This window comes from Palaemon carinicauda, chromosome 2 (genome assembly GCF_036898095.1).
Source record: "Palaemon carinicauda isolate YSFRI2023 chromosome 2, ASM3689809v2, whole genome shotgun sequence".
Classification (NCBI taxonomy): domain Eukaryota; kingdom Metazoa; phylum Arthropoda; class Malacostraca; order Decapoda; family Palaemonidae; genus Palaemon; species Palaemon carinicauda.
In genome coordinates this window covers 98,155,269-98,167,768 of record NC_090726.1, presented here as the reverse complement: position 1 = coordinate 98,167,768, position 12,500 = coordinate 98,155,269, and the positions used below count along the sequence as shown (strand labels likewise).

The window sequence follows — 12,500 nt, the reverse complement described above, 5'->3', positions numbered from 1 at the left end:
ATGACATGTGGTTTGGCCTAGAAAACAAGCTTGTTGCATATGCAGATGATGCTACTCTCTTTGCATAAATTCCATCCCCTGAATGTAGATCTGGGGTTGGTGAATCCCTTAATAGAGATTTAGCTAGAATTAGTACATGGTGCAAATTATGTCGTATGAAGTTGAATCCTAATAAAACTCAAAGTATGATTGTAAGTAGGTCAAGGACGGTGGCTCCTCAACATCCGGATCTCAGTATTGATAATGTTTCTTTAAATTTGTATGACTCTTTCAAAATTTTAGGTGTGATTCTCGACAGCAAATTTACTTTTGAGGAACATATAAGGTCTGTGTCTTCTTCAATTGCACAAAAAATAGGCTTATTGAGAAAGTCTTTCAAGATTTTTGGTGATCAATCTATTCTGAAGAAGTGTTTTAATTCTTTCATTCTACCTTGTTTTGAGTATTGTTCTCCTGTCTGGTCTTCAGCTGCTGATTCTCATCTTAATTTGTTGGACAGAAACTTACGGTCTATTAAATTTCTTATTCCTGATCTAGATATTAATCTCTGGCACCATCGTTCAATTAGTTCATTATGCATGTTGCATAAGATTTTTCATAACTCTGACCATCCTTTACATTCAGATCTCCCTGGACAATTCTATCCTGTTCGTAATACTAGGCATGCAGTTAATTCTAATAGCCAGTCCTTCTCCATCATGAGGCTCAATACTACGCAGTATTCTAGAAGTTTTATTCCAGCTGTTACCAAGTTGTGGAATGATCTTCCTAATCGGGTAGTTGAATCAGTAGAACTTCAAAAGTTCAAAGTTGGAGCAAATGCTTTTTTGTTGACCAGGCGGACATGAGTCTTTTTATAGTTTATTTATGACATATTTGTTTTTGATGTTGTTAATAGTTTATATATGACATGTCTGTTTTGACGTTACTTTTTTTTTTGAATGATTTATTGTTAATTAGTTCTCTTCATTTATTTATTTCCTTATTTCCTTTCCTCACTGGGCTATTTTTTCCTGTTGGAGCCCCTGGGCTTATAGCATCTTGCTTTTCCAACTAGGTTTATAGCTTGGATAGTAATAATAATAATAATAATAATAATAATAATAATAATAATACTATACCATATAATACCAAATGATACTGTAGTTTATATTACTGTAATATATGTACCGTACAGTAATATCACTACAGCACAATTCAACTATACCGTAAGTGCTCACTGTTTTCTTTCATACGACATGACTGACAACTCACTACACTAGTAGCCTACATTTATATATTGTACAATATTTTGGAGTACATTAAGGGGACCGTCCACCATGGTGTTTTGACATACCAACTTTCAGAAATCGAAAATCGTTTTATTGCTTCTAGGTATGCATAAACATATCGTACATGCTCTCCAGAAGTTTCTGCCAATTAATTCTATAAATAATGAAGATCTAGCGGTCTTTGAATGATGACGTCATCCTTACTGCGTCGTCTGCATGACTGAGTTTGACAGAATCGTCTTTGTGTGTTTATTTTTGCATATATATAGTGATTTTTTACTTATGTTTCGTTTCGAAATCTCGTACGTCTGGCAGAAATGGGAGGCATTGGTAAAGGGTAGGTGAACTAAATCTACGTCCTACAAGAACAGCAGCCAGAGTTTCCAAAGACGTATAGAAGTTATAATCCATGTGTTAGTTTACTTATAGTTCGTTTGTACATTGTGTTTTCACAACGTCCTCGGAAACTTTATAGCAAGGCCAATGTTGTTTAAGGTATTGCGTCGTCTGCATGACTGAGTTTGACAGAATCGTCTGTGTGTGTTTATTTTTGCATATATATAGCGATTTTTTCACTTATGTTTCAAAATCTCGTACGTCTGGCAGAAATGGGAGGCATTGGTAGAGGGTAGGTGAACTAAATCTACCTCCTACAAGAACAGCAGCCAGAGTTTCCAAAGACGTATAGAAGTTGCATGTGTTAGTATACTTGCAGTTCGTATGTACATTGTGTTTTCACAGCGTCCTCTGGAACTTTATAGCAAGGCCAATGTTCCCTAGGGTCATAGAAAGAACAAAAAGTCAATTATTTTTATAAATAATGAACATACAGCGGTCTTTAAATGATGACGTCCTTACTGCGTCGTCTGCATCACTGAGCTATTTTTGTGTGTTTATTTCTGTATATTTGTGGCAATTTTTTCACTTATGTTTCGAAATCTCGTACGTCTGGCAGAAATGGAATGCATTGGTAGAGGGTAGGTGAATGAAATCTACGTTATACGAGAAAAGCAGCCAGAGTTTCCAAAGAAATATGATATTTTCATAATAAAATAAATTTTTGAATATACTTACCCGCTGGTTATGTAATAGCCTAGGTCCCCGACGCCTCGGCAGAAAATTCAAAATCTCTTGCGCAGCTTAGCGCATATAAACCAGGTGTACCCCAGCGCCCTCGCGGTACCACAGGTAGAACTATCCTCAACCAATTCAGATTTTCCATGCCCCATGGTCTCTAGAGGGGAGGAGGGTGGGTGTAAATCTTATATAACCAGCGGGTAAGTATATGGGGTAGGGGTCTGGTCGTCGGACACAAACATAGTATATGAGCTTTTGTAGGCCGTAATCATTGTGTTCAAGCAGTCCCACTCATTGAACACGCGGACCAAGACAGACTGTGCCTGCTCTTTAGGAAAATTAACAGTTTCCTTTGGGACCTTATCTAAATGAATCAGAGCCTCTTCCGAGAGGCGAGCGTAGCCGGGGAAGGGTAATTCAAGACCCGGCAGGTACAATTCATAATCCCTAAGAGGCCGGGTACCGAAACCTTCGATTGACAGCATACCCTTGGAGGTTAGCATTGCATGCCCCCTTCTCGGAGGGTATGCTGTCAATCGAGGGTTTCAGTACACGGCCTCTTACGGATTACGAATTCTACCCGCCGGGTCTTGAATTCCCCTTCCCCGGCAACGCTCGCCTCACGGAAGAGGCTCTGATCCATTTAGATAAGGTCCCTAAGGAAACTGTTATTTTTCCTAAGGAACAGGCACAGTCTCTTGGTCCGAGTGTTCAATGGGTGGGACTTCTTGAACACAATACTTACGGCCTACAAAAGTCCGTATACTATGTTTGTGGCCGACGACCAGACCCCTACACCATGTGCGACCAAGATCTTGGAGTCGGTCTTCCGGGCTATTAAAGACGAGAAGCCTTTACCACAACTCAGGGAGACCGACTTAACCTCCCTCCTCTTTCCGGGAGACAGTGAATGTTGGCGGAATGCCCCAGCTACCTTCTCAGTAGGTAAGTTGAGCCCGGACTGTGCCTCGACGCAGTTCAGCGAACGGCTTCCCAAACTCCCGGAGTCTCTTATCAAATTAGAATTTGATTCTAGGTGCAGATTCGGCAGGTCTCTCAATTCGGTCACCCTTTCCGAATTGACCGTCGCCACTTACAACGAGGAGGACCTCCTTAAGGCCCTCACTAAGTCGTTACTGCAAAACTTCATGGCTGACGCCTATGATTTTGCAATCGCCAAGAGCCGTTGTCGACGACACACCCTCTCTGAAGCCACCATTAGGCACAAACCTAATAGGCTCATCAAAGCTCCAGTCTGGGGCCCGGATCTTTTCCCGGAGGATTTGGTTAACTCGGTCCTTAGCGAGGCGGCTAGGGCCAACCAAAACCTCAAAGTTAGATGGGGCCTCGTTCCAAAGAGGAAATATGAGCCTACTGGTACCCCAATCCGAGGTAGGAAGAGATTGAGGCCTTTCCAATCTTCCCAATTCAGGGTTCAACCGGTCTCAGTCCAACCGGCTCCCCAAGGTCCCCAGCCTTCTACATCAAAGGGCCAACAGCAAGAACAATACGTCCTGGTCCCTCAGTCTCAGATCGCCTCGACTTCCTTCTCCCCCGCCTTTAACCCCATTTATGAAGCTCAGGGCTCCTTCCGTGGCTACCAGCGTCACAGGGTTTCCAGGGGTGCCTTTCGTGCCCGAGGTAGCGGAAGGGGTTACCACCGAGGCAAGTCTTCCCGTGGAAGCAGAGGAGCCAAATCATCCTCCACCCAATGAGAAGACGCAGGTAGGAGGGAGAGTGTACTTGTTTCGAGACCGTTGGAAGTTCAGCGATTGGGCTTCCAGCATTATCTCCAAAGGACTAGGGTGGAGCTGGATACAGGGACCTCCTCCACCGAACAGCTTTTACCAATTGCCAACAGAAGAACTACGTTCCTTCACGACCAATCTGCTACAAAAGAATGCGATCCAAAGCAAACGTCGCTTAAGATTTCAAGGACGCTTGTTCAGCGTGCCAAAGAAAGGCTAAGACAAACGAAGAGTAATCCTGGACCTGTCTCGTTTAAATTCCTTCATTCGTTGCGACAAATTCCATATGCTTACCATCTCGCAAGTGCGGACCTTACTTCCCCGTAGGGCCGTCACCACCTCCATCGATCTTACCGATGCCTACTATCACGTTCCAATAGCAAGGCATTTTTGTCCTTTTCTGGGCTTCAAGCTAGGCAAACAAGCCTATGCATTCAAAGTGATGCCATTCGGGCTCAACGCAGCACCCAGAATCTTCACCAAACTAGCAGAGGCAGTCATTCAAGAGCTTTGAACTCAGGGGATACAGGTAGTGGCCTATCTAGACGATTGGCTAATCTGGTCAGACAATGCCCAGAATTGCCGCGTAACAACGAACAAAGTCCTCACCTTCCTTCGACAACTGGGATTCGAAGTCAACTTCGAGAAATCCCGCCTGGTCCCGGAGACCAAGTTTCAATGGCTGGGACTACAATGGGACCTATGCTCCCATACGCTGTGCCTCCCCAAAGCCAAAAGGAAGGAGATTGCGAGGAATACAAGACAATTTCTCAGGGAGAAGTTGACCTCCAGAAGGAACCAAGAGAGGATCCTAGGTTCCTTACAGTTCGCCTCCGTGACAGACATCGTCCTAAGGTCCAAACTCAAGTACATAAACAGAGTGTGGGGCTCCAGAGACACCACAAAACGCCGAGACAGACGTGCTCGCCTTCCCCCAATCCTGAGAAAAAGTCTACAGCCTTGGACGAAGATCAAGAATCTCTCCAAGTCGGTTCCCTTACAACATCCGGTCCCGGGACTCGTCGTTCACACAGACGCCTCCTTAACAGGGTGGGGAGGTTACTCCCAACACAAGAAAGTCCAAGGGTTATGGTCACCGGTCTTCCAACAAATGCATATCAACGTCCTAGAGGCCATGGCAGTCTTCCTCACTTTAAAACGTCTCAATCCAGCCAGGAATCTCCATATCAGACTGGTTCTCGACAGTGCAGTCATAGTTCACTGCCTCAACAGAGGAGGCTCCAGATCAGCCCAAATAAACCACGTCATGTTGCAGATTTTCTCCATGGCGGCAATGCACAAGTGGCACCTGTCAGCAGTCCATCTAGCAGGAGTCCGGAATGTGGTAGCGGAATCCCTTTCCCGGACGACTCCGCTAGAGTCGGAATGGTCACTAGACAATCGATCTTTCCAGTGGATGCTATCTCAAGTCTCGGGTCTCCAGGTGGATCTATTTGTGACGGAATCCAATCGCAAACTGGATTGTTACGTAGCCCCAACCTGGACCCTCAGGCTTATGCCACGGACTCTATGATTCTAGATTGGAATACCTGGACTACGATTTATCTGTTTCCTCCGGTGTATCTCCTGCTGAAAGTTTTGCAAAAACTCAGATCCTTCAATGGTCAAGTGGCTCTCGTAGCCCCCAACTGGCCCAAGAGCAATTGGTTCCCCTTGTTGCTAGAGCTAGGTCTCAGCCCCCGGCGGATTCCCAATCCGGTGCTAACACAGACAGTACAAACTCGCAATGTGTTCGCTTACTCAAGGATTCTGAATGCCCTAACTTTATGGACTTCATGAAGTTCGCAGCCCAACGAGGTGCGAACATCGATCCTTTGAATACTATTTTCCTGGAATCTGACAAAAGGGAATCTACTCTCCGTCAATATGACTCAGCTGTCAAGAAATTAGCTAAGTTCTTGAAAGATTCCCACGTTGAGAAAATGACAATGAACCTAACTGTGACATTCTTCAGAACTCTCTTCGAATCAGGCCTGGCAGCCAGTACCATTACTACAATCAAGTCGGCCTTGAAAAAGATCTTCCATATTGGTTTTGACATTGATCTAACGGATTCATATTTCTCATCCATTCCGAGAGCTTGTGCCAGACTAAAACCTTCCACTCGCCCTAGTGCAGTTTCCTGGTTTTTGAATGATGTTCTTAAGCTAGCCTCTGACACTCCAAATGAATCCTGTAACTATATGGCATTATTAAGAAAATCACTTTTTCTTTTGAGCCTCGCCTCTGGCTCCAGAATCTCAGAATTGTCAGCCTTATCTCAAGACCCAGGTCATATAGAGTTTCTCTCTTCAGGTGAGGTCCTTCTCTCCCCTAACAAGGTGTTCCTGGCTAAAAATGAGGACCCCCAAAACAGGTGGTCCCCTTGGAAGATTGTTCCCCTTCCTAGAGATCCATCCCTGTGTCCAGTTACCACCCTGAAATCCTACTTAAGTAGAACTTCCACTACAACCACAGGGCCCTTATTTATTAGAGAGCACGGAGGAACTATTACCCTTAAGGGAATCAGCCAACAAATTCTTTATTTTATTAAACAAGCTAATCCTGAATCATTCCCACATGTCCATGATATTCGAGCTGTGGCTACCTCAATTAATTTTTTCCACCATATGAAATTTGATGAGCTCTCAAAATATACGGGTTGGAGGTCCCATAAAGTTTTCAAGCGCCACTACCTAAAACCTTTAGAAGCTCTTAGATTTGCCACAGTAGCTGCAGGGAATATAGTTCCTCCCGAAAGTACTGAGTCCTAATCACAACGTATTGCTCTGTCCTCTTTCCCTCCTGCCTGGCTTACCTGTTGTTCCTACCTGTTTTGCTTACCATGATGTATTATTTTATTATTCAATTGATCAATTTCACGAATTATGTTGATTTCACTTGTTCTTGAAATCCCCCACCTGATCTTCTTTTGTTATGTTAATTATTTATATCTATGATTGAATGCTTTACTTTGCATTTTTGATTACCAAGCTGTATTATCATTATTCATACCTGTTGATTTTTCCCTACGGGTTTCATTTTGATTATGTACCATGTCTAATTATCACTGTCATTTACATGTTGATCTATTTTACGGGTTTCCACATCCCTCTTTTTTTATATTAAAATTCATCAGCTATGTTAATTTTGTGTTATTCCCTTCAGGTAGTTAGCCATATTGGGTCCCCATTCTCTGGTACGATTTCACTGGGCGGCACGGGTCGGAGCCCAGAAAAGGGATTTTGACGTAGGAAAAATCTATTTCTGGGCGAGAGACCCATGCCGCCCAGTGAACCCACCCGTCCCTCCCTAATTGGGCCCCAATCTGGGGTGCTATAAGGAGTGACGTCACTGGCGTAGGATTGCTAGTAGTAGTAGGATGTTGAACGGCACCTCGCTGTTCGGGGATTTTGACAGGAGATATCTAAATGGTGCGAGGCCTCTGGTTGTGAATTATCACGCCCCAGTATTATATCGACACCTTATATAGGTGAGCAAGCTGGGTTCAACCTGGCATCCCTATGCAATTTTTTCTCTGGTAATATATAGCAGTTATATACCTTAGAAATGGTGCTAAAGGAGCATTTCACTGGGCGGCACGGGTCTCTCGCCCAGAAATAGATTTTTCCTACGTCAAAATCCCTTTTTTTGTCAGATATGAATTTTTTCATTATGTTAAAAAAATAAACCCTAAAAATCAGGGGAAAAACTATGAAAAAAAAATATGACAAAAATTGGAAAAAAGGTCTTAATTTCATAGTTTTATAATGTATTTTTATGTTATATACCATATTTCAATGCTATATCTTTAAAACTAAGGGAGACTATTGAATTTGAAGGTCAATAAGTATAGTTTTGAGATACAGGCATTCAAAGTTTTTTTTTTTATTTTTACAAAGCCATTAGTAATAAATCATGAATATTATAAATTTTATGTTTCTTTTGGGTATTGATAAAAGAAAAGAAAGTTATTTATCATAAATCAATCATAAATGAAGAGCCTTTTGCTCAATATCTTGCCTCTTTTGGCTCCTGTGAGGCATGGCAACAGCTCCTCAATCCACAACACTCTCTGCACTACCGATATTACCCTCTTCTAAACTCCTTATAGAGCGAATTTTCTTCTTCCTTATGTTAGCAAGATGTAAAAGATGTCTTTTCCTCTTTGAAATGATAAAATTCTTGTCGAAAACGAGATAAACAAGCGTAAAAAGTTTTTCTTTGTATTTCTACAAAGACAATATTAATAATCCCGATTATTAAAATTTTTATGTTCCTTTTTGGATATCGATAAACAAAAACTAGTTATTTATCATAATTCACTCATAAACGAAGATCCTTTTGCTCAATATCTTGCATCTTTTTTGCTCGTATCAAGCAAGGCCGTCAATTCTCCATCCATACAATAGTTTATCTCTATCTCTCTCTCTCTCTCTCTCTCTCTCTCTCTCTCTCTCTCTCAGTTACTGATGAACCATATATTGCTAATTATTCACAGTAATCAATAGAATGATAATAGGAAATTAGCTGACCTAGAGTATGCTGATGGCGCTGTCCTTATTAGCAGACCACCACAGGATTTGCAATGCTTGCTTACCAGAATGCATGAAATATCACACGAGGTTGGGCTCAAGATAAATAGAATAAAAAACAGATATGATGAGAACGGAATGTGCAATGGATGATGAAATATCTTTTGAAAGGAGGAAGGATTAATGAGGTAGAATTATTTAAATATTTAGGAACTATGATGTCTAATACAGGGTCTTTAGAATTGGAGATTAATGAAAGATTCAAAAAAGCAAATCAGATAATGGCTAGGTTAAATAAAATTTGGAAAACAAATCGCCTAAGATTACACACAAAAATCAGGCTATATATCAGTGTTACAGTATGGACTTTAGTCGTGGTATGACAATGAAACAATATTCAACAGATTTTGTAGATTTGAGAACAAAGCCCTCAGAAGAATATTGGGAGTTAAATGGAAGGACAGGATTAGACATGAAACTATAAAAGAGATCACTCAAGTGCCATATGTGGATGAGATCACGGTGAGGGGCAGATGGCGATAGTTTGGGCACGCTCTTTGCACTCCCCAAGAGAGATTAGTTCACCAGACTTTCAACTGGGCTCCTCAAGGCACTAGAGGAGTTGGAAGACCCACACCTACATGGCTGAGGATTATGAAACGTGAAGTAGGAAATAATGAATGGAGAAGTATTGATTTAAAAGCTCAAGATAGAGACAACTGTCGAAATCTAACTGAGGCTCATTGCGTCAGTAGGCGTGGGCGGAAATGATGATGATGATGAATCAATAGAATATATTTTGGTATTAGAAAACTTAGTAAATAATAGGCTCTTTGTGAATTTTCAATTGGTTGACTAGTAAAGCATCAAAGTAACAAAATAGGCTCTTGTAAAGAAGTGGTTTGCATATAGAGAATTTACTTTAAAAAACATTGTTTCATATATCACTTGTCATATATTCATTATGAGGGAAATTAATATTTCATGTTGCACTCTGGCACAATACATATCTTAAAAGATTTATATATTGAACTAAAATTTCTAACCTATAAAAAATCTATACAGAAAACCAGTCTGGGTACTAAAGCCAATAAACTTACCTGAATCTTTTTTCTTTACATTAACTTCTCCTTCCTCTTTCTCTTCCTCAGATTCCTCTGTGGTTGTGCTGTCTGAATCCTCTGGAAAAAAAAATATGTTCTGGTCACAACCATCTCCATTGTATCTGTTACTCTACAGAAATAAAAATTAGGGTTATGATTTTTGCCCTAAAAAAGGGTTATAATGAGTACTCTTGTGACACTTGCATCTCAATAAGAATTAATGATGTAAATGTCACTGTATGCACACAACTTATTTGATTTTAAAGACATCTCAATTTAAATACCTATATACACAAGGCTTTGAAATAATCAACCAAGTAGGTGGTTATGGTGATAAACAGTGCTTTCAATGCAAAATTCTACAAGCTAAGACTCTGGGTCATATATTTGTCATACATAACTGGCAGCATTATTTGGTCAGGAATGCTAAACAGTATGCAAAGCTGCCTAGTCTTAATGTGCCCAGTGATCAGAGCGTATTAGTGACGAATACTATATACTGATTATCTGAAGGATTTTCGGGGTATAGTGGTGAGACATAAGCAAGGTAAACAACCCTATATGAATTTATTGGTTGTCATGTCATGTTGCCATGTCTGTACCTGCACCAAGAGTGTTTGCAGAAGGTTACTATAAAATTGTAGACTTAGGGTTCATCTTGAATACATAAAGTATGTTAGATATACACAATCATTTTATTTTACCCGCAGGCTTATAGTTTCAAATATTGCATGTATCAAATATACAGCATATATACATTCTATATATATCATAATCATAGCTATAATCAGCTAGAGTTTATTCAATATAACGATTGTTATTACTTGGTTATTTTTGAAGCTGTTGAGAGTACAAAACTATGTGGAAAATTTGAAAGTGAAAACGTATTGGTCTATGGTTGGTGATTCTTAAAGATAAACTAATTACAACTTTGATTTTACGTTTCGATGGCTCCAACAGTTTATTCAGAGTTAGCTACTTACTTCAGTGAACTTTGGCCAAGGATTCAGGAAAACTTTTAACTTTATATATAATGTTACATACCATCTCCATATATCATATAACCGTTAATACACAAATATCTTAAAAATACTCACAGGAAAACAATGTTTATAGGACTATATTCGTCCAAAAATAGTCTACTCCAATATGAATTGGATCAATTTCGATCCCTTCAAAAGAGAACAAAGTCCATAATATAAAAAACCATATAAATAGAGTACTACACCTTATCAAGTATTTATATACCTATAAGTATAAATATATGTATGCATGTATGTATGTATGTATGTATGTATGTATGTATGTATGTATGTATATATATATATACATATATATATATATATATATATATATATATATATATATATATATGTATGTATATATATATATATATATATATATATATATATATAATATAAATATATATATGTTATATCATAATTATCATTATCTCATCCTAAGCCTATTAATGCAAAGGGCCTCGGTTAGATTTCGCCAGTCGTCTCCATCTTGGGCTTTTAGATTAACATTTCTCCATTCATTACCTCCTCCTTCAGACTTCAAAGTCCTCAGCCCTGTAGGCCTGGGTCTTCCAATTCTTCTGGTGCCTTGTGGAGCCCAGCTAAAAATTTGGTGAACTAATCTCTCTTGGGGAGTGCGAAGAGCATGCCCAAACCACCTCCATCTACCCTTCACCATGATCTCTTCCACATATGGTACTTGAGTAATCTCTTATAGTTTTACTTCCAATCCTGTCCTGCAATTTAACTCCAAATATTCTTCTGAGCGCTTTGTTCTAAAATCTACAAAATCTGTTGGATTTTGTTTCATTATCATACCACGACTCATGTCGATACAGTAACACCAATCTCAATAAACTTATATTTAGCATAATGTTTACTGTATATGTCATTTCAGGCAATTTGATTTTCAAATTTTACTCAACTTAGCTATTATCTGATATGCTTTATTTCAATCTTTCAATCAACTCCCATTCTAAAAACCGTGTATTTAAATAATTCTACCTCATTAATCCTTTCTCCTTCCGAAGATATTTCATCTTCCATTGCATATTCCTTTCTCATCATCTCTGCCATTCTTCTATTATCTTGAGCCTAACCTCGTGTGACATTTCATGCATTCTGGTAAGCAAGCTTTGCAAGTCCTGTGGTGTTTTGCTAATAAGAACAGCATCATCGGCATAAACTAAGTATGCTAGTTTCCTGTTATCAATCCAGTCCAATACTTTTCCGACATCCCCAACTGTCCATTACAAAATCGATGAGGAGGATAAACAACATAAGTGACAACAAAAGTGACAACACATTCCCACTGTTCACTGGAAATTCATTTGATATGACTCCATTAACATTAAATTTACACTTGCTATACTAATGAACAAATTTACATATTCAAAGGGAACTTTATAATACCACAGGATTCTCCACAAAATTGGACGGTGCACAGTATCAAAGGGTTTTTTAGTGTCCACAAATGCCATCAAAAGTGGATTTCTATATTCTATAGATTGCTGTACCACGTGTCTTAAAATGAAGATTTGGTTAGTAGAACTTATACCACTTCGAAATCCTGCGTGTTTATCTCTCAGCTTTTTATCAATCTTTTGCTCTAGTCTCTTTAGAATGAGCATACTATATATTTTCATGACAACTGACGTAAGTGTGGTGCCTCAGTAATTATTGCAATCAGTAAGATCTTTTTTTTTTTTCCCATCAACACTCCTAGCTACCATTCATCAGGTTT

At 39.6% G+C, this 12,500-nt stretch overlaps 1 protein-coding gene across 4 annotated transcripts in view; it reads right to left on the bottom strand.

The window, feature by feature from the left end:
• The window catches only part of Pitslre (cyclin dependent kinase 11B pitslre), a 769,596-nt gene that overhangs the window by 292,834 nt on the left and 464,262 nt on the right, over nt 1-12,500 (bottom strand). For all 4 annotated transcript variants that reach the window (XM_068357118.1, XM_068357131.1, XM_068357124.1 and 1 more), the window contains one exon: nt 9,732-9,812. In XM_068357118.1, coding sequence (XP_068213219.1) covers nt 9,732-9,812 — 81 coding nt within the window. The remainder of the gene's footprint in view (nt 1-9,731; nt 9,813-12,500) is intronic.